General features: G+C 40.0%; 3 protein-coding genes and 1 long non-coding RNA gene across 7 annotated transcripts; 3 read left to right on the forward strand and 1 right to left on the reverse strand.

The window, feature by feature from the left end:
* Positions 1-115: 115 nt before the first annotated feature.
* On the reverse strand, positions 116-1,205 carry LOC136246138 (uncharacterized). Its single transcript, XM_066037597.1, has 4 exons — positions 1,124-1,205; positions 910-1,071; positions 794-855; positions 116-256 (listed from the first exon to the last, which is right to left on the reverse strand). The coding sequence occupies exons 1-4, from the start codon at positions 1,187-1,189 to the stop codon at positions 229-231; spliced, it is 318 nt and encodes a 105-aa protein (XP_065893669.1). The 5' UTR covers positions 1,190-1,205; the 3' UTR covers positions 116-228.
* Positions 1,206-3,910: 2,705 nt separating this feature from the next.
* Positions 3,911-4,931, forward strand: LOC136246038 (uncharacterized). Its single transcript, XR_010696218.1, has 3 exons — positions 3,911-4,594; positions 4,652-4,788; positions 4,838-4,931. It is a non-coding gene; the product is annotated as an uncharacterized lncRNA (long non-coding RNA).
* A 4,114-nt stretch (positions 4,932-9,045) lies between these two features.
* On the forward strand, positions 9,046-19,099 carry LOC136245391 (protein mono-ADP-ribosyltransferase PARP4-like). 3 transcript variants are annotated; one of them, XM_066036917.1, is made up of 8 exons: positions 9,046-9,302; positions 10,031-10,198; positions 10,247-10,311; positions 12,808-12,888; positions 14,024-14,119; positions 15,259-15,348; positions 16,078-16,113; positions 17,672-19,097. In XM_066036917.1, the coding sequence occupies exons 1-8, from the start codon at positions 9,242-9,244 to the stop codon at positions 18,911-18,913; spliced, it is 1,839 nt and encodes a 612-aa protein (XP_065892989.1). In that variant the 5' UTR covers positions 9,046-9,241; the 3' UTR covers positions 18,914-19,097. The 3 variants fall into 3 exon arrangements, with proteins under 3 accessions (XP_065892989.1, XP_065892987.1, XP_065892986.1); XM_066036914.1 differs by lacking the exon at positions 9,046-9,302 and having other exon boundaries at positions 9,344-10,198; XM_066036915.1 differs by lacking the exons at positions 9,046-9,302; positions 12,808-12,888 and having other exon boundaries at positions 9,338-10,198; positions 17,672-19,099.
* A 3,425-nt stretch (positions 19,100-22,524) lies between these two features.
* Positions 22,525-25,269, forward strand: LOC136245392 (uncharacterized). Of its 2 annotated transcripts, none has more exons than XM_066036919.1 (2): positions 22,525-22,859; positions 24,540-25,269. In XM_066036919.1, the coding sequence occupies exons 1-2, from the start codon at positions 22,794-22,796 to the stop codon at positions 25,032-25,034; spliced, it is 561 nt and encodes a 186-aa protein (XP_065892991.1). In that variant the 5' UTR covers positions 22,525-22,793; the 3' UTR covers positions 25,035-25,269. The 2 variants fall into 2 exon arrangements, with proteins under 2 accessions (XP_065892991.1, XP_065892990.1); XM_066036918.1 differs by lacking the exon at positions 22,525-22,859 and adding an exon at positions 22,866-23,069.
* The last annotated feature ends 309 nt before the right edge of the window (positions 25,270-25,578 follow it).

The following is a 25,578-nucleotide window of genomic DNA, read 5'->3' on the forward strand; positions in this document are numbered from 1 at the left end:
GTAAACATCATTGCTCTGTACACAAACATATCTTGAATTGTTCCAAAAATAGATTCTTGCAGAGAAACAACAGATGCCTGTGCAGATGAAGTCCCAGCACCTGCTACATAGTCAACTCTTCTTCCAGTTAGTTTATCCACTTGAGTTGTTCTCTTTAAGGTCTCCACTGACACTGCAGGTTCGACAGGCATGCAGAGCTGGCTACAGATGATCTTAAAGGCAGCAAATTCATCCGTTTCTAGGTATCTTGATACTCCTGGTTGGGAGTAACGCGTTACGTAATATTATTTACGTAAGTAATATAACGAAATACACTAAAAACAGGTAATATAACTTACTTTACTTACAAATGTAACGCGTTACCTAAGTAATATAGTTAGTGTAACGAATCTAATATTACGTAATATTATTACTACAAGTAACAAAGTTGCTAATCTCGTTAGTAATCCACTGAGTAACGCCTAGCCACAATGAAGTAATGAAGCCTACTCACCAGCTTCTTACTTATAACCAAGATTTGCACATTGCCCAACAATGCCAACATGGCACGTGATAAGGTGGTAGTTTCACACGTGACAGCTTAAAGCTGTGGACACAAAGTAATATAATATGTAATATTATTATAGTTACTTTATTTTTTGGGTAATATGTAACTGTAACTAAATAGTTAGGTTGCAAGTAATATGTAATATGTAACTAGTTACTTTTACAAAGTAACTTGCCCAACACTGCTGGTAGGCTATATAACAAAATGATTATGTGTAATACATACTGTTCAATAATATGTATGTACCTGGTAACTTTAGAGCAGCAATCCGGATTAGCTAGCTTCATAAATTCACACCATTCAAATATCTGCATAGTTAAAAGTATTTATTAAAATAGGTACACAATGCATGGCTAGATTACCCAATACGTCTCCATGATTGTCGCTTCTGATCGAAATTGATTTAAAGCTCTTCTGCTTAACCAACTATTAAATCTTTCATAAGGGTACATCCATGTAGAGTAAACTGGTCCAAATCTTTCAATCCCATCAACAACGTGGTGTAACAAATGAGTGGTGATGTCCTATACATTATGTAAACACATAATATACTTATATGCAGGTGCATTTTAGTACCAGAACTGAAATAGGGAAATCCCATTCTAATAATGCCAGCGCAGTGTTTAGATCATCTCGTAACATTCCAAGACTAGCAATTTTGTGTGACTCAGCAAGAAGGACAGTTATCGTGTCAAAGAAAAAGTACAACGTTTCTTGCTGCTGTTCACCTAACAAGCCTAGCAGGCAGTATTTAAGAACTCCTTGGCACACAATCTGTACATAGAATAGACATTTACATATACGTATACTCTATATTATGCAACGTATAATGCATATTGTAGTTGTGTTACATGTACATATTACCTAGCTATGTAGTTAAACATACAGGAGAACCTCTATGGATGCAATTGCAAGTCTCCGTCCCATAGTATTTTCCTATTCATATTTAATTTAGAGCTGTCTTGTTCCATACCTACTTCTTCATTGTCCTTAATTAGCACAATTTGTAAAGTGTTATTATAATGAAAGTTTGTCAAAAACAGTTCTCCTGTCAATTACAAGGGTAAAGGGTTTTATTACTTCTTGCAACACAGAAAGCAAATGGCTTCTTAAATTAATTGACAAATTAGTCTGTAGTCCATTATTAGAAATAGTAACATAACAGTAAGCAAATTACCATAATGGGAGTACTAGTGAACCATTCCTGTTTTAAAATGTATGAGGCCATATATATTGCATACCACACTTAACACTTTTTTCCCCACTGTTGCAAAAACTAATAAATCCCTGTAGCTATTATTACTTGTTTCCAGTCATGGGTTCAGTTGTGATGGATGTGAAAATAACTGCTGTGGATTGCAGTCAAGGTGGGAGGGCAAGTAAATTTGTTTGAGCCTCTGACTAGCAACCTTCAGCTGATCTTCTTAATTACGTAAGGTGGACAGTACACAGAGGTAGCATCACATTCACTCTGAAATCTCCCAAGAACCTTTTTAGCTTGATCAATTTTACTGTAGTCATCACATTTTCCTATGCATGAACAGAGTAATTGATTAAATAGACAATTAAGGATATTCAAATTTTTAACATTACCAATAACAAGATAGACAAGCTTCTCGATGCAGTCCTTAACAGTGTGCATGGCATCAGGAACAGTTTGACTAACACGATCATGGCCTGGCAAGTTCATCAAAGAATATGAGCCTTTACATCCAGTAGACTTGGCAATAGTTTTAGCCTGAGTTCTGTGCATACATGTAGCAAGCACATAATTATGCATACTGCATTTGTAAATTTCGCACTTGTTTTTACCATTGTCGTAAGCTTTATGATAAGGTATCATCTCTTCGTATACTTTCTTGTTTGGCGGAGGGTTTAGCTCTTCTTGATTACCAGGGAAGTTGGTGAAATTGCATGTATTACTAAGAACTGAAATAAACCTACAAACCACAGACATACATACTACAAACACACAGACATGTGCACACTACTAGCAACATACACTTACATGATTTCACACATATTTTCAACATACTACCTTTTATCTCTTCTTAAGTCAGAATCGCTATTTAAAATCGTCTATTCTGCACATAAACCATCTTCTTCAAATCCTCATTTCTTGATCCTTCAAGGTCACAGAACATACAACCCTGAAATCCACCAGATCCTACAACTGACATGACCTTTCCTATACCAGGATAATCCAACATGTAAAGTAGTGCTGCTGCTTGCATTTGAATGGAGCATTTTGATATGCATCATACAGTGTACGACTACATAACTCCAGCATTTCATCAACCATGATGTCAAGATATGGAGCCAATGACTGGGGCTCTTTGGATCCATTGCTTGGGATGATACCAACCAGAAGAATGCTGGAAAACAGATTTCTGATCTGTCGTGGTAAATTAAGTAGCGTGAGCATAACAGGCCACATTGAATGCACAACCTTGTTATGGGCAAAAGGATTTACACCATCAGTGCAAAAAGCCAAGGATATTCCTCTGGGGTCCCCTTCGAATAAACCATCTGGGTCATAAGCTCCCTTCCAAGCTGATGAATGGTGGATATCAAACATAACATTGTCCTCATCAGACCTTGTCACAGTATGTGACTGCAACATTTGTGCCAAACTTGATGTGTTAAATAACCTGAAAGTCTTGGCTTTAAAGGTAAGTAGGTAAATGTACGGACTGGTATTCTGGAATTACCTATGTACCTTTTAGCACTGCACTTGGGTCTTTGAAAATGCCCCTGAAGATAACACAATCATTAGAGCAAACATCGTAAACTTTAGACTTAACCAGGAATGGCTGAATCACCTTTAAAGCAGCCTCATATGAATTTGGCAGATTATGCCAGGTGGTAGCATGCTATGCTGGATACTTAACATTGATGAGAGTGCCTCTTTGTTAATGCCAGGGTGTTCACATAACCAAGAAAAATGCTTGACAAGGCTGTGAAGAACTGTGTGAGGTGAGCCTTCATAGAGAGGCAATGTGGCTGCACCACTTGCATATAGTGAAATGTCCTCTGTCACCTCAACTGGCACTTCTGCCTGCAGGGCAGCTGGAGGCACTTCTACTTGTGACCAGTCCTACAAACAAACAAAAAATGAAGCCTACAAAGATTGCTGGTTGTTTACATTGGTGAAAAGACCTAACATTATTATGGAAAACCTCTGTGGTTAGTGTGGTTTGCATGACTTGTTTACATAATTTGTGGTCACTATTTGTGTAGGCGAATGTACGGCTAAAAGAATAATTACCTTAATTAACTCAGGAGGCTCCTCGATGTTGCTAGTTTCGTGGCTATCGCTGCAGCTGTCTGCTCCGTCTTCGTAATCAAACTCTTGTATCTGTTCTGAGATCTGTTCACCCTCTGTCCGCTGTGGCAGCAGTTGCGATTCAACACTTCGACTTTTCTTAGACTCGTTACATATTCCTGCATGCTTTCGACAAATATATCGCATCACGAACTTCCCACCGCAGAACTGACACAAGCAAGGTACACGCTCCATAGGGCCACTGTACAGTAACCCGCTGTGTTGCGCAGATTGACGTAGCTACACATTTGTCATAGTAAATTATTGGAGGCAAACTTAACGAGTTGGAGGGAAATTTAATAGTTCAGCTGCACTTCTCACGGAATGTCGATAAACGTTTCTCTCTCGAAAGAGCAAACAGCTTTGTTGCTTCCTTTACTTCCGCAGCTCGCTGCACAGGCATTGCCGTCTGCAACCGCAAGCGAAGCGGATAGCGACAAGCCTAGCTATACTATCGCCGAAATGTTCGCGAGGACGAAGAACACTCGTTCAACTCCTGTGCAGCACTTCCTGAAGGTACATTATTGTGGTTAACCATGGAATGCTGTGTTGTTGTATCTATTACAACTTCTGTACTTGTAACCGTAATTGTTTATATAAACATTGTCTCTTTTTCATGTAGAACGTTATAAGAGAGAGTTCAAAAGCTGCAAATATAAGGAATAAACCACCTTTACTTAAGAGAAATGACAGCAACTCAGCAATCAAAATTTTATGAAACTGTATGTTATTTATCTCTTGGATGTTACAACACAGTTTAATGCTTTTTTTTTCAATAGGCCTATTGCCTTTGTGAAGAGCTCAAATCTTGTCGGCACCTTTTAACAACCCGCCTCAGTAGGGCACTAATCAACCGCCGTCTTAGTCTGCGGAGGCTGGACAAGGCTTCAACTAAGAAATCGCCACATGAATCTAGGTATACTAACTTATCTGATGCAATAAACATTTCTTAATAACTTGTTTAGTGACTCCAATCCTCCTCCAAAAGAAAAGGACACTAATGTCAGCTCTGAAGTGCCCACTGATGAAGTGAGTCAGACAACTGATGAAGTGCCCACTGTAGTAGCGGTCTTCTATCTATTAATGATATTGAACCCAACAGCAGCACAGCAATAATCAATAACAATTACTACAACAGTATAAACAGTACAACGTGGTAATCACGAGACTAACTTAACTAATTACATCAACTACTGTCCTAGGAATACACCCTGTTTTCAGTAGCCTAGTGTTGTACAAAATCAGCATAACGGGAGGGTGAAGCACGTTGAGTACGCTGAGGATATCGATGACTTGGGGCTGGTGGAGTCTCTGAATCATCTATCAATTCAATGTTTGCACCAACAGGTCGATGAGATATGGGAGGAGATTGTTGAGCACCTCCAGGTGAAAACTGTGAAGGGGACTGCAAAAAACGGGTGTCTGCATGACATAGTTTAAGTCGATCAAAATGCACCACCTTGACTTTGAAAGGTCTTTGTGTGTTCTTGATACGATAGTTGTTGTCTGATACCTTGTCAACCACTCGGTATGGGCCAGTCCAGGGCTTGTGAAAATTCTTGAAGGTTCCTCGCGGTACAACACGGTTAAACAACCAAACCGAATTCCCAGAGCTGAAAGGATGGCCATGGATTCATTTGTTGTAAACTTCCTCTTGTCACTCCTGATGAATAGTGATGTTTTTTCAGGCCTCTGCAAAAGCTTCCCCCAAGGCCTTGCTCAACTTAGATACATACTGAGGTATGGAGTGTGTGCCTTGCTCAGGAGTTCCATACATAACATCAATTGGCAATTGTGCCTGTCTTCAAAACATTAAGAAGAAAGGGGAGTGATGTGTACTAGAATGCTTGCTGACATTGTAAGCCATACATACCTTCTTGATGTGGTCCTCCCAATCAAATGGATGGGTATCAGTACAAGTTGCAAACATCTGTATAAGAGTGTGGTTGAACCTCTCAATTAGACCATCTGATTGAGGATGGTAGGGTGTGGTTCGTGTTTTATCAATATGAAGTAGTTTGCAGACTTCAGCAACCACCAGTGATTCAAATTAGGCACCCTGATCGGAGTGTAGTTGTCTAGGTACTGAAAACCGGCAAATAAACTCATTGACAAGTTTATTGACTACAGTAATGGCCTCTTGATTAGGAATGGGGTACACTTCCATCCATTTGGTAAAGTAGTCCCCAATCACAAGGACGCAAGAATTCCCAGTGGCGGATTCAGGTAATGGTCCTAAGATGTCCATTGCAACGAGCTCCAATGGGGCAATTTAGCTTTAGGCTTTGGACCACTGCAAGCCACTCAACATCAAGTCCATCAACCGTTGAAAGGTAGCGGGCGCATTACAAAGACCAAAGGGCATCACCTTGAACTCAAACAACCCATGCGGTGTACAGAAGGCTGTTCTACGCCGATCAGCTTGGTCCAACTCTACCTGCCAGTAGCCACTTGCTAGGTCTAAGGTGCTGATCCATGTAACGTGTCCAGAGTGTCGGTAATTTGTGTTAAGGGATAAGCATCCTTTCTGGTGACGGAGTTTTGTTTTTGGTAGTCTACACAAAAACGAGTGCTGCCATCCTTTTTCTGTACTAGAACAATCGGTGCAGCCCAAGGGCTGCATGATGGCTGGATAACATCCTTCTTTATCATGTCATCCAGCAACTCACTTCTTGTTTTTTGGTGGGTGGGATGCGCTGGACTGGTTGCCTAATAGGAGGGGCTGTCCCTGTATTGATTGTATGTTTCAATATGGCTGTACGTCCCAGAGAGTCATTTGAACTAGCAAAAATATCTGCGAAACTCAGTAACAGCTGAAAGAAAGCCCCTGTTTCATCTTCCGATAAGTTGCCTTGGGACTGTTGAGCCATTTCCCACAAAAAATTATGTTTCTCAGACGTTACAGGAGTAGTTGCCTTGGGAGAGCCCAGGGTATCCGTAGCTGCTACACAAGCAGTGTCTAGTGAATGTATCCGTGCAATTGTTGCATTGCGGTGAAGTGTAACAGGTTGTTTCTGAGGGTTAAGCACTCGGACTATAACTTTGCTGTCAGACAGACTGACTACTGCTCTGGCAATTAGTGCTAACGAATCCTTTCCTTCCGTCCCTTCTAGAAGGTATGTGCCTCCATTGCTAACAGACCCTTGAACATTAGCTGTGATTTCTAGTACATTTCTTGCTGGAATACACACAGTGTGTGCAACACTAACACTGGCACACTCACCCTTGGCAGTGGCTGTGGTGGACAAAACAATTTTAGTTTTTCCTGGTCCAATGTACAGTGTACCTCCCTCTTTTGTCAAATCAATTGTACACTGGTTGTGTTGGAGAAAGTCCATTCCCAAAATACCTTCACAAAGTAGAGCACTAGCACAGAGTGAGGAAAGTTAGTATCAGTAAAACAGAAATTAATCTTACGGATACCAATGACTGTTAGTGGGGTACCGTCCGCTCCCACTAGACGTGTCCCATTCCACCTTTCAAGTTGATTGGGTGTGTTACAACATTGTTTCCACACATCCAGCCTAAGGAGGGTCACTGCAGAGCCAGTGTCAAGAAGGAAGTTCACTTGTTGTCCATCACCTTTGCACGGACCATGTGGCCTGTTGTAGATTCAGGAGAAGACGTAGCAATAACAAGGTCAGGGTGAGCCTCATCTTTACCCTTATACGAATGGCTGTCTTCATATAAGGTTATATGGTTAGATTCAGTTTGAGCCTTGTAATCAACCTCGCACGAATGGCTCACTTCTTGCGAGGTATCCCGTTTCCCTGCGGTAGCTGTGCATAGCAATCCCTGGCAATATTCCCAGGTCTATTACATCGTCAGCAAACTACTTGGGCCCGCTGGCTCTGTCTGGGGGGATATGGTCTCTGTTTACCTTTAGGCTCTTTGACTTCCTTTAACTCAATCTCCAGCTTTGTCATCCTATCGAGCAGCTCCCTCATCATCCCAGCAGTTGCATCGTAGCTAGTAGCAGCTACTAGAGGCTGTTCTGCATCACTAACTAATTCCGTACTGGCCACCCCGAGTGGCATTCCTTTTTGCAGCAAATAAGATTCCATTTCCAATGTTGCGGTAACTGCTGTATCTAGGTTAGCTGGTTTCTGTTGCTTAACACTAAAAGCAAGTTGTGCATTGTCAATTTGTGACAGGTAGTGTGTAAGTGCCATTTGTTCACGTGTAGTTGTGGGAACGCTTTCTCCACTAAGAGTTGAAGGTCCTGGGCAAAGTCAGCCCATCCTTTCTGTGGCTTTTTCCGTCGTGTTTGGAATTCCGCCTGGTACCTCCCTTTCCTGCTAGCCGGCTCAAATCGGTTTTGCAGGGCAGTCTTCAGCAGTGCATAATCAGCTTGTGTCTCCGTAGATAGGTGCTGGAGTACAAGTTGGGCTCTTCCAGTAAGTCTTGCCTTCAGCCACAACAACTTTTTAGCATCATTCCACTCATTTACTGCTGCTATATTCTCGAAGTGGCTGCTCCAGTGTGTCCACTCCCCTTCCCCTGAGAACGTCTCTGGAAGAACTACTGGCCGCGTCGCCATTTAAATTCGAGGTTGGCTCCTCCTACGGTATGAAAAGAGAATTATGATTCTAAGAACCCTTGTTCCTGACCTCTTGGGGTACTGTCCTAAGCCACGGTACCACAGTTTTTGAGCTGATGGTTTAGTAGGTTGCGATCGCTGGATCGGGTTCCTAGATTCCCACTTGCCACACGCACAACAATCTCACTGGTTCAATCCTGCCGACTACGCCAATGTAGTAGCGGTCTTCTATCTATTAGTGATACTGAACCCAACAGCAGCACAACAATAATCAGATCACGAGACTAACTTAACTAATTACAGTACAGCTCAAAGGTAACGTCGCGGGTACAACACCCGCGAGTAACATGTGTGTCGTGTCTCGGAGTCATTCTATTGCAATGTACTGTACAATACCCGCAGTTGATCGCGTGGGTCATCACCATCCACGCGAGCGTCACGCGAGGGTCAACCAGCACTTAATGCCGCTTCACTAAATCACGAAAACTACATAGTTATGCATAGCTACGTACCTGTAGTACGTGTCATCGGGTTAAATTCTTCAGTATCACTGTCAGTAGCAGCTAGCACCTGAGTCCCGGCAGTATCTCTAGGCATCAACCCTGAAAATCTATGCTGCGGTGTACCCACGCAACTGATGCGGCATGTGGTGCTTCATTATTGTATAGGTGTGTTCTTACAACACTAGCTTACTGTCAAGCCTACTGTATCTACGACTAAGCAGTTTACCATTATACGCGAAACGTTACCTGAGCCGACGCGAAGAATATACGGAGACTGTACCCTAGGAGTGCGTATCAAATAAGACTTCACTGTCACGTGAGTGACCATGTGTACCGAAATGGAGACCGTGACTAAGTCGTCAAGAAGAGGCGAAGCAGGAGCAATGGGTATGTTGTGGTTGTTGTTTAGGTTTTTGGTACGTACGTAGTGATTATTTTTCTTGCAATTTCGATAGCGGTACACGTGCTGGTCTAAAACTTCAGCAGCCAGGCCGCATGGACTATTGTCGTTTATGAATTCACAAAGACAAGTTTTAAACAAGGCGCGCACTCACAACGCTTTGAAGGCTGAAAGTGCTGGTTTCCCGCTGAAATTGCTTTCCGAAAATATGTATGTATCAGTATGTATGTGCTTGGGTTTGCACCAAAACTTTTGTATGCTAAAACCAGCTAATCACAGACACTTTCCACGCTGGCGCCTACTGATTGGAGATTATAAGTGCCGCGCTACAGGGGTTTGGAATAGAGGAGGTAGGAAACAATTTAGCTCCATTAAACTGAATTATGTAAATGGTTGGTATTTGGTAAAACATGTGGTTGGGGAAGGCACTAGAAGAATTGCGAGAAGTTGTAGACTGCACCTTCATACAATTTTGTTTTTTTTTCTCATTGTATACAACTACGAACAATGTCTGTTGTACATACAAGTAGTTTTACTCAGGTACTTAGCAAAGTACTTGCAAAGTTGACTGGTGACAGAACTGTTTTCTTTTTTTTAATTTTGGAAGGTTTTTGTATATTCATGTTTGTCAAGTTTTCTCATTGTATACAACTACGAACAATGTCTGCTGTACGGTTGTTTGTGCACGTCAGCAAAATTGTTGATATATTTGTAGGATCTGATCAGTGTCTCATTGATCATTGTCTTGTGGATTTCGAAGAGGAGGATTGTGTCGGAGTAGTCCCAAAATCCAGTGTATTGAACAACAAGGATCTAACAGTGGGAGTGAAACGGACTGTGAAATGTAATGGAGGCAAATACAAGGCGATTATTTTAGCTATTGGTATGCTTCAATCTGTTCCACTAATACTAAATATGTACATAACTTTAGGAAGTAAAAGTGAGATGCAGCAAAAAGAAAAAGAAATTACAGAAAGTGATGAAGAGGAAGAGTTGGTAAGTATTGCGTTAGTGCTGAGTGATACATTCAGACCAAGGTATTTAGTGTGAGGGATGCAGATTCACCCTATGTTACAAATATTAAAGAAGCAATTACAAGTAAATTGTACACAAACTGCTTTATAGAAAAACTTACTTGCTTGGAATTTAATACCTGCTCTCTGTGACCTAGCTTCAAAATACAGGCTGAATTTTGCATGCAAAGTTTTGTTCATGTGGGTCCAGAAAGACAAATATACGAACAACACACACACGCACACACTTTTGGAAATCCATTTCAGAAAACCAGGTGCACACCCACAGTAGGGATCCACACAAGTATATAGGTAATTTCCTGTTTCATCACTTTTATTTTTATGATCCCGTATCATATTTTTTTTCTTGTACTTGTTAAAATATAAACTTTATTCATATCTCTGTGCATGGAATGTTAGAAGAAAAAACATTTTGGACTATAACCAATACACTAGTATCTTCTTTCTTGACTGTTTTATAGTTTGTCTATACTAGAGATATACCGATAGATATCGTATCGGTGGCCGATATGGAGATTTTTGCCAATATCGGTTGGGCCCGATATAGCCACCAAAACTGATACGATATGCCGATATAAAACTGGATTGTCTTTGCCATGATTGAGCTACATTATAGCCTCTGTTGTACAACAAACAAGGCTAGGGAAATGGTAGTTTTTTACTTGCAAATATGCACAACGCTATGAGAAGCCATAGAATTATGTGCACATGCGGACGCTTATTGTTATCAACCATACAACAAGCAAACATAGTGGTGAGTCTTAAAAAGCAACCATGGGATGAACAAACTACAAATACAACTTAAAACAACCAGCCATCTTTTCAACCTATTAAAACACAGAGTAATGGTGACTAATCTTGGAGGGAGCATGCATTAAAATATTTTGTGGGTGCCTTACTGTCTGGGTTGTTAATTGAGGCCACACCACCACAGGCAACCAAGCAATGCCAGTGATTGGACAGTGGAATGGACTACTGGAATGGTGGAATACTGGAATGGTGGAATACTGGAATGGTGGAATACTGGAATGGTGGAATGAAAATTTTTAAAGTCCAATAACATTTTTTACATCCAAATAAGTACGTCCCTCTCCCTTGAGTTAATAAATAGGATTTCTCTTGAAGCCAGCTCTTTTTGCACACTTCATAGACAAACTTAATCTTGCCTGTATTGTCAGGAAACAGCTTTATTACAATCCTAAGACTTCTGGTGATTACTTGTCCACAAACTTAAAATTTATAACTCTATCATACTTACACGTATTCTTTAATAGTTGTCTTAATGATAGTTCTGCAATGTGGCACTGCCACAAAGAACTATTTATTTTCTGGCGTAATTGTGAATAGTAGCAAGTGACATAATTGTGGATTAGTAAATGCTTACAAGATACAGTGCATGTACTTTTACAATGCATTAGCTAGTCTCATACCCAGACCCCACCCACTGTGTTCAGTATGGTCTGGTGACATTTGTAGAAATTTTCCCATTTTTCTTTTCTGGCCAATCAGACACTCCAATTCAGCTACAACGTGATATAATAAGTTTGATTGTCTAAACAATATAGGGAAAGGCCCAAAAATGAGCGTGAGTCACCAGACCCTACTCAACGTAATGGTGAGGGTCTGGGCATGAGACAAGTAATCAGCTAGCTAACTTTTTATCATTGATTTCCCATTTGGGAACAGGGTTAAGTCATTAATTGGTATTCCAATGTCGTGCTATTGTGCATGTTCACAATAGACTTTAAAGTACATTACATTGGAAACTATATTAAATTTGTCTATGGTGAGCTAAAGATCTGAATCCTACTTATTTGCTTACTTTAAGGGGGGAGGGTTGTACTTAATTTGGTGTAAAAACCGATATTGGACTTTCAAAAATTTCATTCCACCATTCCAGTATTCCACCATTCCAGTAGTCCATTCCACTGTTTATACACTCCCCCAGTGATTGTAAGCACTGTGAACTGCTGTCTAATAATAGATAGCTAGGACATGAAATTAGAATGTTCAGTTCCCTGTTTAGTTTCCTCCAATGGCTACACTAGATTATATCGGTATATCGGATCGGTATCGGCGTTTAGACTCAGGATATCGGTTTAAATTCTCCAGGCCAAACTTTAGTGCTGTTCTTACTTTTCATCCCCATACTGAAGGGGCACCCTCTTCTAACTTGAACAAATTTGTCATTCCCGATAGCTTAGGAAGCCAACTACATTGTTTATTGACTGTTTGACAAACACAAAGCCTACGTATTTGGAAAGGCTTTCACAGTGTCAGCACCAACTCATTTCACCTGTATTTCTAACTAGCACGAATTTAGCTGGCCTTTGGCTGGCTGTGGGCATGCACCTGCTGAATGTTTATGAAGACACAGTTACATTTCATACTAATTTCATTTACAATTATCCTGGCTATATTGTTAAAGAATGCTATACATTTTTACATCGTATTATAGAATCTTGACGAAGAGACAAGTAGTGGACCAGGAAGTGTGAAAAGGAAGCAGTGCCAGTCAGGAAAGAGCAAGCAATCGAAGGTATGTACACATACTATACTCCTACCTAGGAACTTGTCAGTAGGAGATGCGATGACTCAGTGCTAAAATTTTGATACCATTCACACTGTACAGCAGTACTGTATGTTAGGGATCGTAGATGGAATCAAGCCCAAAACTGTCTTCAGAGCAGCCAAAAATGCTTCGTAGGTTATGAAGTCAAAAAAGATTTATTTAACAGAAGTTTCTACGACTGAATGACTAACCAACTACTGCTACTAACTGAAATCTTCAGACAAATGTAACCCAACAATGGCTAATACTACAGGCTTGATTTTCTTCACTGCTAAACATTGCTTTAGCCCTTAGTATATTGCAGTACATACAATGCATTATGGACTTACCTTTGTTCTCCTTCGAGTCTGTTGCGTCCCATTTCTTTTTACTGGCAGGATGAGGTGTTGATTGACGGTATTGTATTGATGTGGCTTCCTAGTGAATCATCTGTATGTCCATACTGTCTGGCAGAGGCACCTCACACTATTTTTTGCTTGCACGCTATGTAACGTGGTGGAAATAGCTGAACATGGTACTGATGAAAGCCGGAATGGAACGGAACGGAACCAATAGGAGGCATGCGCCAAGTTAAAAATCGTTTTAAACAGATTGTGCACTGTTTCCAACTTTCACACAATATAGAATTGTGCTAGAATTAGTTCGCTTCTGCTATAGACATGCTAGAAAACATTTGCTCGACAGCTCCATTTAGCGCCCACTGCAACATTGCTATGTGCAAGTGATTAAGGGGTGTTGTAGCCATTTCATCATGAGTCGTCATCTCTTACTGTGAGGAAAACGGCTGCCATCCACTTAATTGTCAAGTTATCCAATCACTTCTACTTGCATGTAGCAATGTTGGTGCAGTACGTGATAGATACATACATTAATTTCTGGTGAAGCCCCATTTGCCGAAGTTTTTTTTTTTTGCCGATTCAGAAATAAAGAGTTTTCATCAAACTTTTTACTGCCGAAGTTTTTTACTATACAGTTGCATCTTTATAGGTGTCCTATAGACCTTCAGCACTTTTACTATAAACTCTTAATTTTTTTTATTATTTTTTTGCGAACATCAATGCGTCATGTTTTGCACTGTACCAGTTACCATCTTTTATTTTAGAAGCTGAAAGAGGGAAAAGCAAAAACAAAAAAGGGCAAAGAAAATGAGAAGTTGATCAAGAATGATGGTGCCAAGAAAAAACAGAGAAAACTCAAGGTACAGTGTATGCTCTTCAGTAGTCTTCATTAAAATATTCCTACATACAGTGTAACAGTGGTCTTAAGTCTAGATAAGTCTTACAACTTGCTTTGGTAGTACCACTAATTTAGGACAGTTTGCCAAGCCTATGCAAATGCTAATTTTGCATCCCTGAAATGTGTTGCGTTTATTGCTTAAAACGGCAATTTTCTGGTGACATTTTAACACAATAATTGTAAACAGAGTGATGGTACTGTAATAGTACATTTGTACAGTTTTATTAGCAAGTTAGAAGTTACATCATCTTTTGGCTGCAGAAAAGATCAGCAGCTTTAGCCACACATTAGCAGCTGATACATCCTTGTAAGGCTGTCATGATTGCATCATTAACAAGAAGTTGTAGTAAACAAGCCTGCTTAGCTAATTACTGGGCAGCAGTGGCTACATTACCCAGTGCTAAGTGCTGTTGCCTTATCTTTGAGGCTGTTTACAGTGTATATTATTCTAAATCGCATGGGTGAAACAATTACAAAACCTGATTTTAACTAAGTTAGACACCAAGGCTAAGGAAACTAAGCGATTTAGTAATCCTGAGGCAGTAGCATCTCGAGAGCAGCGAGGGTGCTACTAAGGGCCTGAGGGGTTACTAAATTGCTGGCTTACTTGTGGTACTATAACAACTTGTAGTGTCCCAAACTACACTGAAGCATTAAATAGTGTGATATGAAGAGCTTCATGTTTACTTTAAAACTTTCAGCTGCTAGACTGGTTGTATGGCCTTGTTAAAAAGTATTGATAGACATTCAAAATTTGAATGATTACCCGTGACTATATATACCGTAACCTTAAATAGCCTGTCTATGCATACGCACAGCTGCTTAATAAATCCAAGTCATTGTAGCAAGTTGCAAGAAAGTAAGAATTGTTGACATATTATGCTTGTTGCTTTATTTGGTTTCGGCACTTGTATGGCTGGGTCTACTGCCCCTGTGATAGTTTGCGTCATTACCCCAAAGGCATAATTCCTTGTCATGCCAATTCCATGGTTTACAAAATCTTGGTGACTTACACTCTTTATGCTTAAATTCATTACTTTATTGTGTGCCTCTTACTATATTTGATATCATTGTTATTACATCATGATAAATATATTGTAGGATAAGAACAGCTCTTTTTCGATGGAACTTGGTAGTCCACCTCGTGATAGTAAAGCTGCACATGACTCGACAAGTCCATTATGGGAGAAGGTATGATTTTGTAATTGCTATATTATATTCTCATAACACTTACTGTATAGTAGAGATGGTGCTTTCTTGTCCGTCAACATCGCAAACACTATCTTCACTTTTCCTTCTATAGTAGTGTCTTCTAAAGACCTCAGGTCCTTATATAAAGTTTTTCAAAGTTGTATTTTTTTTATCATACAGTACGATAGTACTGTATATTGGGATCGTGAAGGTTTTCACATTTTCACAAAAAAAAAGGATTGGCCAGAAACTAGCCTCAAATTACCTTCACAGTGCCTTGGCAGTATTAGTAAAGTATAACCAAGCCCAAAAGTGCCTTCAGTGTAACTTAAATGCTTCCAATAAGTTGTTGCATTTTTTTTAAAAAGATTCTATTGTGGAATTTTACTGACTAAGTGATTGATGCCTTTGGATAATTGTAACTCAATAGCGGATATACCGTATAACAGGAATGATCTGTGGAAAAGATGTGCGAATTGTACAATTTTGATGCATTCGCAAATGTTTTCTTGCAAATTTTTTCCTACAATTAAAAACTTTTTTTCATGGAATGCAATAAATTGCGAACATTTTCTTGTGAATGAGGAAACAGTAGATCATTCACAAATATTTTCTTCCACTGATCATTCCTGTTATACAGTATAGCAACTAAAGAAAATATAGTTTATAATTTTGTTGGCACCACCATATATGTACATGCATACATTACGTACATTGTGTATCTTACAGGATTTTCATGAGGAGATATATGAACAATACTCTCAGGTACTGTATGTGTCTTGTTCAATGACCTTCACAATATTTGAAAGCTGTCTTTTGTAGTTTTTAAAATGGTTCTCTGGTAATACAAGGCTGTATGTTTATGTATACAAGTGTAAAAGTTGATAATTTCAGGTTGATAGCTAAAACTGATATGACTAATTAGGACCCACCTCATCAAAGGAAAGGGTGTAGGATTTCATTTCTTTTATCCAGACGCATGTTGCATGTTACACTGAGTAGTAAACGAAGTATAGTAGGAGAAGCCCATCTGCAATTAATCCAGTCGTTGCAAAGAGCTAATGCCGAGCCGGGTTAGCGGTAGCCAGTTTCTATGACGACACAGCAATGTAAGAACACGTGTGTCGGAAGAAGCAGATTGTGTGGATTTATATGATGGAAACAAGTTGTGCATGCTTTCAGTGGCACCACAGTATTACGAAGAACAGGTACAGTTTCAAATATGGACACACCCACATTACACGTAGCACAAAACAATGTTTCTACAAGGAAGCTTACCCATATATGTCAGTCCATCCATACTGTAGGTTAATAGAGGACGAAAACTGCTTTGAACACTAGAAACAGATGGACACTAAACAGAATTTTCCATGATATTTCTGGACTTCTCCATTCATCATAATAAATATGCATACAACGTTAGATTGTACCTCCCATACTCGAATTCTTTTAGGCATGCCTATAATGAATCGAGTGGTTAACCACATGTTGGCCTGGGTGATTGATTGCCCACTGCAAGCTATCAGCCTGAATATGCTGTTGCAAACCAATGATCGAAAGTGAGATTTGTGATGCTTGAGGTTGTTCTACTAGCAAATCTCCAAAACTTGTGCATGGAAAATATTGTGAGGCGGTTTCTGGTCAATATTTTTTGTGAAAATGTGCAAAATGCCATGATTCCTATTATTTGACCGAATTTAGAAATCAACCATATGGGCGCTTTTGACATCCTAAATATATATTGATCAAGTACGTGTATATCTACTTGTTGATGATTGTAAGCTATTCTCAGTGCCTTAAATTACAAGAAAATTCTTGAAATGTTTTTTTAAATTGTACCGTCGTCTTAATAGTATCTCACTGAATATCAAAATTTGATTATTTCACACACTCCCATATGGGTGATTTTCCAAAATTCAGTCACATATAGAGTACTACTGTACTGTTTGATAAATGCCATACCTGTACTGACTGTTAAATTTTAATTTTTTGTTGCCCAGTAAAGTTATTTCATTAGTTGGTACAAACAAGAAATTATGTAATAATCACCTAGACAATTTTTTTTATTCCATACATTGTTATAAATTCCAAAATAATATAAGCTAAGTGCTGCAAGTTTTGAATATGCATAACATCAACTTGTTTTCACCAAATGCAGTATATCAAATCTTCTTTGCAGATTTACTGTCTTTGAAAAAGTTTATGTTATGGTTTGTCATCGAACAAAATAATGATGTGTATGTTTATACATTTGCCAAGACGTAAATTGTATTTATTTGCTATAGAAACTGTTTCAGCTATAAATGCTCTTGTTTCTTTGCAGATCAGGACATCTCTTTCCTCCATTAACTCCACTGTAAACAAAATCGAACTGCAGATTAAGGACAGAATTATAGGCAGTACTACATCCACTGAAACTGTCCTTCAAGCAACATGCAAAGCAGACCACAAGATGACACCCTTTCCAACAACGCCATCATCAGGGTTGCCATTTACGCCAAGGTCTGAGTTAACGCCCTTTCAGATAACACCTAGGTCTGAGATGACGCCCTATCACCTATCACCCAGGTCTGAGGTTGACTATGAGACAACACCTAGAAGAGACCCTTACATAAAGCCCTCTCGTCCAGAAATGTCAACACCAAAACGATTGAGTATTACCCACATGCCAGATACTCGTATGCCACCAGGTACTCATATGCCACCAGATACTCGTATGCCACCAGATACTCGTATGCCACCAGATACTCGTATGCCACCAGATACTCGTATGCCACCAGATACTCGTATGCCACCAGATACTCGTATGCCACCAGATACTCGTATGCCACCAGATACTCGTATGCCACCAGATACTCGTATGCCACCAGATACTCGTATGCCACCAGATACTCGTATGCCACCAGATACTCGTATGCCACCAGATACTCGTATGCCACCAGATACTCGTATGCCACCAGATACTCGTATGCCACCAGATACTCGTATGCCACCAGATACTCGTATGCCACCAGATACTCGTATGCCACCAGATACTCGTATGCCACCAGATACTCGTATGCCAGATTACTTTCAACTACCACCACAACCAGCACCAACATACTACCAATCGTACCATGAACCACCATATCACACAGGCTATTGCCAACCACTGCATTATCAGCAGCCACCCCAATTCTATACTACTCCGTCTGATTCATCAGCCCATCTTTCCACTTCATCATCAGCTGGGTACCAGCAGCTTGACAATAATCATTATGATGATACAGAACTCAAGTTTACTCCGCGGCACTTAAAAATGATTAAAGCCCGGAGTTCCTCCAGGGGTAATTTTTGTGTGAATTTGGTTAGAGATCTTATTGGTGAAGAAGTAATGGCAACTTCAAACATGAATGGACACAAAAAAGATAAGCTAGATCCGAAGAAGATTGAATTAGTGAAAAAGTGGGCCTTCGAGTACATCCCATTTGATAAAGACAACGAATCAAGTGAAGAACTAAGCTGGAGAAAGTGCCATATTGCTATTGACGAAGCATGCAGGCGCTTAAATAGGCCAAAAAAATGAAACCACACCTTTAGAGACATAATAGCATTTGATTTGACAATTGATTACTGTGCTTGTCATGATGTATGTAGCATACATGTGATTGATGTAGCATTTCATTTACTGTAATTTATTTAGGATTTAATTTACTGTGTTAATTACAATCATGATTGATTTGGCATTTCATAATAGCATTTTGATATAGTACGATTAGGTGTCATTTTCTGCCTGTTGACCATGTCAATAACCTGATGGCTCCCCATTAACCTCAATGACTTTTACCATCACTTTCTGGATGTGTGCAATGTAGTCACTGCAAACTTGGGATGTCATCTTCCTCCAGAATGTACGAATTCCGTTCTTCAAATCATCTAAATTCTGAGGTTTATACTCTTTTCTTAAAAACTGCTTCATCGATCCCCAGACATTTTCTATTGGGTTTAAGTCTGGGCTTTCAGCAGGGGTCTTCCACCAGTTGATCTTCATTTTTGCAAAAAACTCTTTAGTAAAGCCACTGGTATGTTTAGGGTCATTGTCCTGTTGGAATCTATGACGCCTCCCAAATTTTTCATTGATTAAGGGGAGTAAGCCAGATTCCAAAATTTTACAGTATCTATGGGCATTCATAATTCCGGAAAAAAGAACCACTTGTGATGCACCTCTGGATGAAATGGCTGCCCAGACATGTATTTTGGCTGGATGCTTAGGTTTAGGCTTCAACTTCCTTGGCTGGCCTAGTCGTCTAAATGCAAGTTTTCCATGCTTGTCTAAAGCTACTGAACATTCATCACTGAAAATCACGTTCTCAAAATAATCATTATCCCTGATGCACTTCCAGCACCACTCCAACCTTTTAGCTTTGTTCGCCTCTCTAATTTGCTGGCAGTACCTTGGCTTTGTAGCAACCCATCCCAATCGCTTCCTGTACCGTTTTATTGTAGAAACACTAATATCTCTCAACTCTGGCCACTTCGCAGTCAGTTTTTTCTTTAGTTGGTATGCTGTCAGTTCATCATTATCAGCCATTTCATCATCAATAAACTTCTCTTGCTCAGGTGTCAATCTGCTGGATCTATGATTTCGGTGTAAATCCTTAACAGTTCCAGTAGTTAGATATTTTGCTATCAAGCGTTGAAGAGACCTGCACATTATGTACCAATCATCTATAACTCCCAGTACGATACAGAAGTACAAAAAGAAATCAATATACTGTCACAATTTGTGACCAGACAGGGCATGTGGGCACAAAATTTGCTTACCTTTTCAAACGTTCATGACTCATAACTGTAATGCATCATGCAATTTTGGGCCTAATTTAACCTTTATATAAAATACAGAGTGTACAATGTAAATATTTGAGATGTGACCTGTTGTTTGACAGGGTGCAGTTTGTGCCCGCATGCCCTGTTTTTGTATACCCGTCACATTTATATAGCCACTGAAAAGAAATCCTTAACAACTGCAGGCCAGGTAGCACCCACCCCTACCTCTCACACAAAGGGCACACACTGCCACAATAATAGGAATCAACTGTGACTCAGTAGTAGAGTGTTACATATTTCTTCTCTTGTATTGGAAGTTGGTAAATACGTGCATACACACATGTTCAGTCATACCGAGGTATTGACAAAGCCACAATACAGTGAAACCTCATTAATGGGGCCACCTATGGGACCCAAGATAAGTGTCCCTATTACTGAAAACCTCATTATTGCAGCCACAGAAGCAACTGGCCTTATTATTAAGGGTTTTCAACGAATTAACACCTATAGCTAATGTTTGAATGTTTCAGCCATAACGTAGTTGAGGGTATTAATGCATTCAAACAGGTAAATAGTATAATACTCTATGGATCATGACTTAGCAGAGCCGGCCTTAAGGGTAGGCAGAGTAGGCAGCCGCCTAGGGCCCCGAGTAAAAGGGGGCCCCAAAACTCTGAAACCAGGGGCCCCAGCTCCCAATATACAAATTCAATGCATAACACTCACTTACTGTATATACACAACTTGTCTTGGTAATTCAGAGGCCATTCGCAATGCTAGCAGCATGGATCACGTGACTTCAACATCAGCTAGCTCATGATAGTACTTAGTATTACGTGTCAGTAGTGTGAGCCTAAGTATGAAAGTCTGCAGTCTTCGAAAGCTACCTTTGATAATTTGGACAAGAAATGTACGTAGGTTTACAGAGTAGCTAATGATCTCCTCTGCGAGTGGGCTAATCTGTATTTTTTCCAGGCGTGGGTGACAGTGGTCGATACCATGCACTTCCTCTGGGGGCCCACCCAGATTGCTTTGCCTAGGGAACCACAATCGGTAAGGCCGGCGCTGTGACTTAGTAGTACATGATATACACTTACTGTCATAATGGCTACAGTCGAGGCTATAGTGCACTATTACGTATATAACTGGCTAGTGCTGAAACGTCCAGTACACAGGAATATTCCCTAGTAGTAATGGCAGTAGGTGGAGTAATAAGCTGCTTAAAGCATTATAATGCCAGAAACTGAGCTTAGATAGCTAAATTGGATATCGAGTACGAAATTTACATAAAAGGTCGAGATACTCTAATAGAACAGTCACTTGTGGTAAACTATGTCATAAAAAGCAGATGTATAGCTATAAAGAAAGCTTACTAACATCCAACATGTGAAAATAAATTGTTTGTCATCTCGGCTTCCAGTTTAATACCTGCCGGGCTCAGTCAATGGCCACTTTATGGAGAGAATTTTACATTAGTTTCACCAGTTTGGTCCTGTAGAAAGTGGCCACTGGCCTTATTAACGAGGTGGCCACATTAACGAAGATTAAATCAATGGCACTGAACATTATGTTTGAGGTTTCATTTAAAACTTTTCTGAATATGTCAGCTCTAAAATGGAAGTGAATCATGGATGACATTGTCTGACCACTGCATTAGTTGGAATTGTATCGAAAGGTAAAACAGTGGCTTGCAATTTGGGTACAGACACTTTACAAAAACTTGCAATTTAAATCCGTAAAGCGTATTCCGTAAAGCGTGATTCGTGAAAACCATTTCGATAGCCGGATTATCCACAGGTTCATTTAATAACACAATGCTACAATTACTTTCTATCCTTGCCTCTTGTAGGCGCCCTGTACAACAATTATGACCTAGCGCTCAGCAGGCTCTAGCTAACAATTATTTAATGGTCACGTGAGCACACCTTTCAATTCGGAGGGAGTAGGAAAGTGTCTGTACATCAACACAGATACGGACAAATGGTGACTAAAAACTGGATTACCAAGTCATGTCAATATGTGTTCCCTGCTGTGAAAAAGCAACTGTATAGCCACAAAAAGGGCATGTAAAATTACCAAAGTTTACATTTCACCAAAATAAATTTATTGCGGTTGGCAAAGTATTAGAAAGCTGCCGTAAAGTGAGCTGTAAATGCATTTTTGGGTCTAATGTAAAGAGAAACCATGAGGAGTGGCCTTTAAATAGGACAAACTGAAAATATAGCGGCAGATGCCACACATTTGAAGGTATGTTTGTAAAATTCTTTGTTCAGCCCGTACTGGAGGTACAAATGATAGAAGAACTTTATTCAGCAGTGTGTAGCTATGCTGCTTCTTACCGAATATTGACTTTTATTCCTTCCTCTCTCAGTCTTTCATGAATGAGGGGTATCTTCATTCCAGCATCGAACAGAGTTACAACTCGACTCCTCGTGGGTACAGACAATCGTCCCATGGTGCTGAATGCGAGGCTCAATATAATAATGCGAAAATATTAGCATAGACTCGAGCGCATAGGGGGCGTCTATTTGTGATTAATACGCCAGGTATCAGTGCACAATGTGCGCCTCAGAAAAAAAAGGTACTAATTAAAGCACACCTGTTAAGTGGCGTGTTCGGATCATCTGCTGCTCTTTGTGATGTTTGAGGAAACCCAGGAAGAAGATCAATGCACACTATTGCCGAAGAAAGATGGTACATCAAAAGTATGTCAAAGCTCTGGATAACAGAATGGATTTTTGTGTCATCAGCAAACATTCTTGCATTTATTACTCTCGATAATGTCCCAAATGACTGTTTGTCGTTGTCACTTAATAGCATTAATGATTCTGGAGAAGAATCAAGTTTACCAGTTGGGCAGTGGAGGATTTGCACAGATGTCCTTAAGTGCTTCAGTAAATAATCTCTTACTTCAGGTCTTGTAGGTGTACAGTGTATTTTATGTTTCGTATCTTGTAGCTGCACATTGTGTTGTGTTGTATACCGGCAACCTGCTGTGTTGTATACTGGCGACCTGTCTCGGGTCTTGTAGGTGTACATTGTGATGTGTAGGTGTACATTGTGTTGTGTTGTATACTGGCAACCTGTCTAGGTCTTGTAGGTATACATTGTGTTGTGTTGTATACCGGCGACCTGTCTCGGGTCTTGTAGGTGTGATGTGTTGTATACCGGCGACCTGTCTTGGGTCTTGTAGGTGTACATTGTGATGAGTTGTATGCCGGCGACCTGTCTCGGGTCTTGTAGGTGTACATTGTGATGTGTTGTATACCGGCGACCTGTCTTGGGTCTTGTAGGTGTACATTGTGTTGTGTAGGTGTACATTGTGTTGTGTAGGTGTACATTGTGTTGTGTTGTATACTGGCAACCTGTCTAGGTCTTGTAGGTATACATTGTGTTGTGTTGTTTACCGGTGACCTGTCTTGGGTCTTGTAGGTGTACATTGTGATGTGTTGTATACCGGCGACCTGTCTCGGGTCTTGTAGGTGTACATTGTGATGAGTTGTATGCCGGCGACCTGTCTCGGGTCTTGTAGGTGTACATTGTGATGTGTTGTATACCGGCGACCTGTCTTGGGTCTTGTAGGTGTACATTGTGTTGTGTAGGTGTACATTGTGTTGTGTAGGTGTACATTGTGTTGTGTTGTATACTGGCAACCTGTCTAGGTCTTGTAGGTATACATTGTGTTGTGTTGTTTACCGGTGACCTGTCTTGGGTCTTGTAGGTGTACATTGTGATGTGTTGTATACCGGCGACCTGTCTCGGGTCTTGTAGGTGTACATTGTGATGTGTAGGTGTACATTGTGTTGTGTTGTATACTGGCAACCTGTCTAGGTCTTGTAGGTATACATTGTGTTGTGTTGTATACCGGCTACCTGTCTCGGGTCTTGTAGGTGTACATTGTGTTGTGTTGTATACCGGCGACCTGTCTCGGGTCTTGTAGGTGTACATTGTGATGTGTTGTATACCGGCGACCTGTCTCGGGTCTTGTAGGTGTACATTGTGTTGTGTAGGTGTACATTGTGTTGTGTTGTATACTGGCAACCTGTCTAGGTCTTGTAGGTATACATTGTGTTGTGTTGTTTACCGGTGACCTGTCTCGGGTCTTGTAGGTGTACATTGTGTTGTGTTGTATTGTATACCGGCGACCTGTCTCGGGTCTTGTAGGTGTACATTGTGTTGTGTTGTATACTGGCAACCTGTCTAGGTGTTGTAGGTGTACATTGTGTTGTATTGTATACTGGTGCTGTGACCTTTCTCAGGTCTTGTAGATGTACATTGTGTTGTGTTGTACATTGTGTTGTGTTGTACACTGGTGACCTTTAATTAACTATATTACAGTACATGCATAGCTAATATCTTTTAACCTTATTACTTGCCCTTTTTAGGCAAGAACACCAAAGGGAATTGACTCAATTAGGAGAAAAAGAAAGAGGTATAGACGGAAAAAGAAAGATTTAAAGAGAATAGTATGTACTTCTAACCAAGCTGTGGATGAAATGCAGGCGAGGAATGAGAGAAGTGATTTATATGGAGAGTTCATTGACTCAGAAGCTTTGCTTCCTCCACCAGATGAATCAGAAATACACCTCCCTCATTACATTAATTTGATGGATGAAATTCATCTTAAGGCCAGGATGATAGAGTTGCAATCACAGCAAGAAAAAGCAAAGGGAATAGCTCGGCACTATCGTGATCAGTGCTCACAATTAAAGACTAAACTTGTAGAAAAAGAGGCTGAGATTGTGCAGATTAAAGTGGATGCTGCGCATGCTAAAAATCGTATACGTCAGTTTTGGCGAAATTGTGTTATTGAAGGACAGTCCCGCAGTGGTAGAATTTTAAGAAGTGGTTTGAACATGAACAACAGGAGAGTGCTATGAACAATTATATGAAGAAATTGTCTTATAGTAAGTTGTAGCCTGCATGCTTGTATATTTTTGAAGGGTACAGGGACATTTTGCCATTTGGAAAATTAGGTAACTATGTGGAGAGTATTAAATAGATTTGAGTTTTAGAATTGTTTGTTCATTATTAACACCTCCCAAATAAACTATTCAATTTTACAAAATAAAGCTTGTCTTTTTTTTCTTTTCATTATTGTAATGCTTACTGCATGGGTAGACATTGTGTTGCCTTGCATAATTACAATGATGTATTTTACTGAACATTATTACAATTCATTTGTTCTTCCTGAAATAAATATTTAAAAATTTTTTTTTGTGTATGTGAAAGGCTAATTGTGCATATACATGTGCAGGGATGTTAACATACCCATGTTGTCATGGCCCCAGTGATATTTTATGTTTTCTTGTGGCTAGCATTTTATACATTTTGTGACCAACATGGTGAACATTAAGTTCAGTGGTGGACCCAATATTGTTATTTGTGCTGGACCTGACACGAGTTCTTGTTATGGTGCATTTA

Source organism: Dysidea avara, chromosome 15 (assembly GCF_963678975.1).
Source record: "Dysidea avara chromosome 15, odDysAvar1.4, whole genome shotgun sequence".
Taxonomy (NCBI): domain Eukaryota; kingdom Metazoa; phylum Porifera; class Demospongiae; order Dictyoceratida; family Dysideidae; genus Dysidea; species Dysidea avara.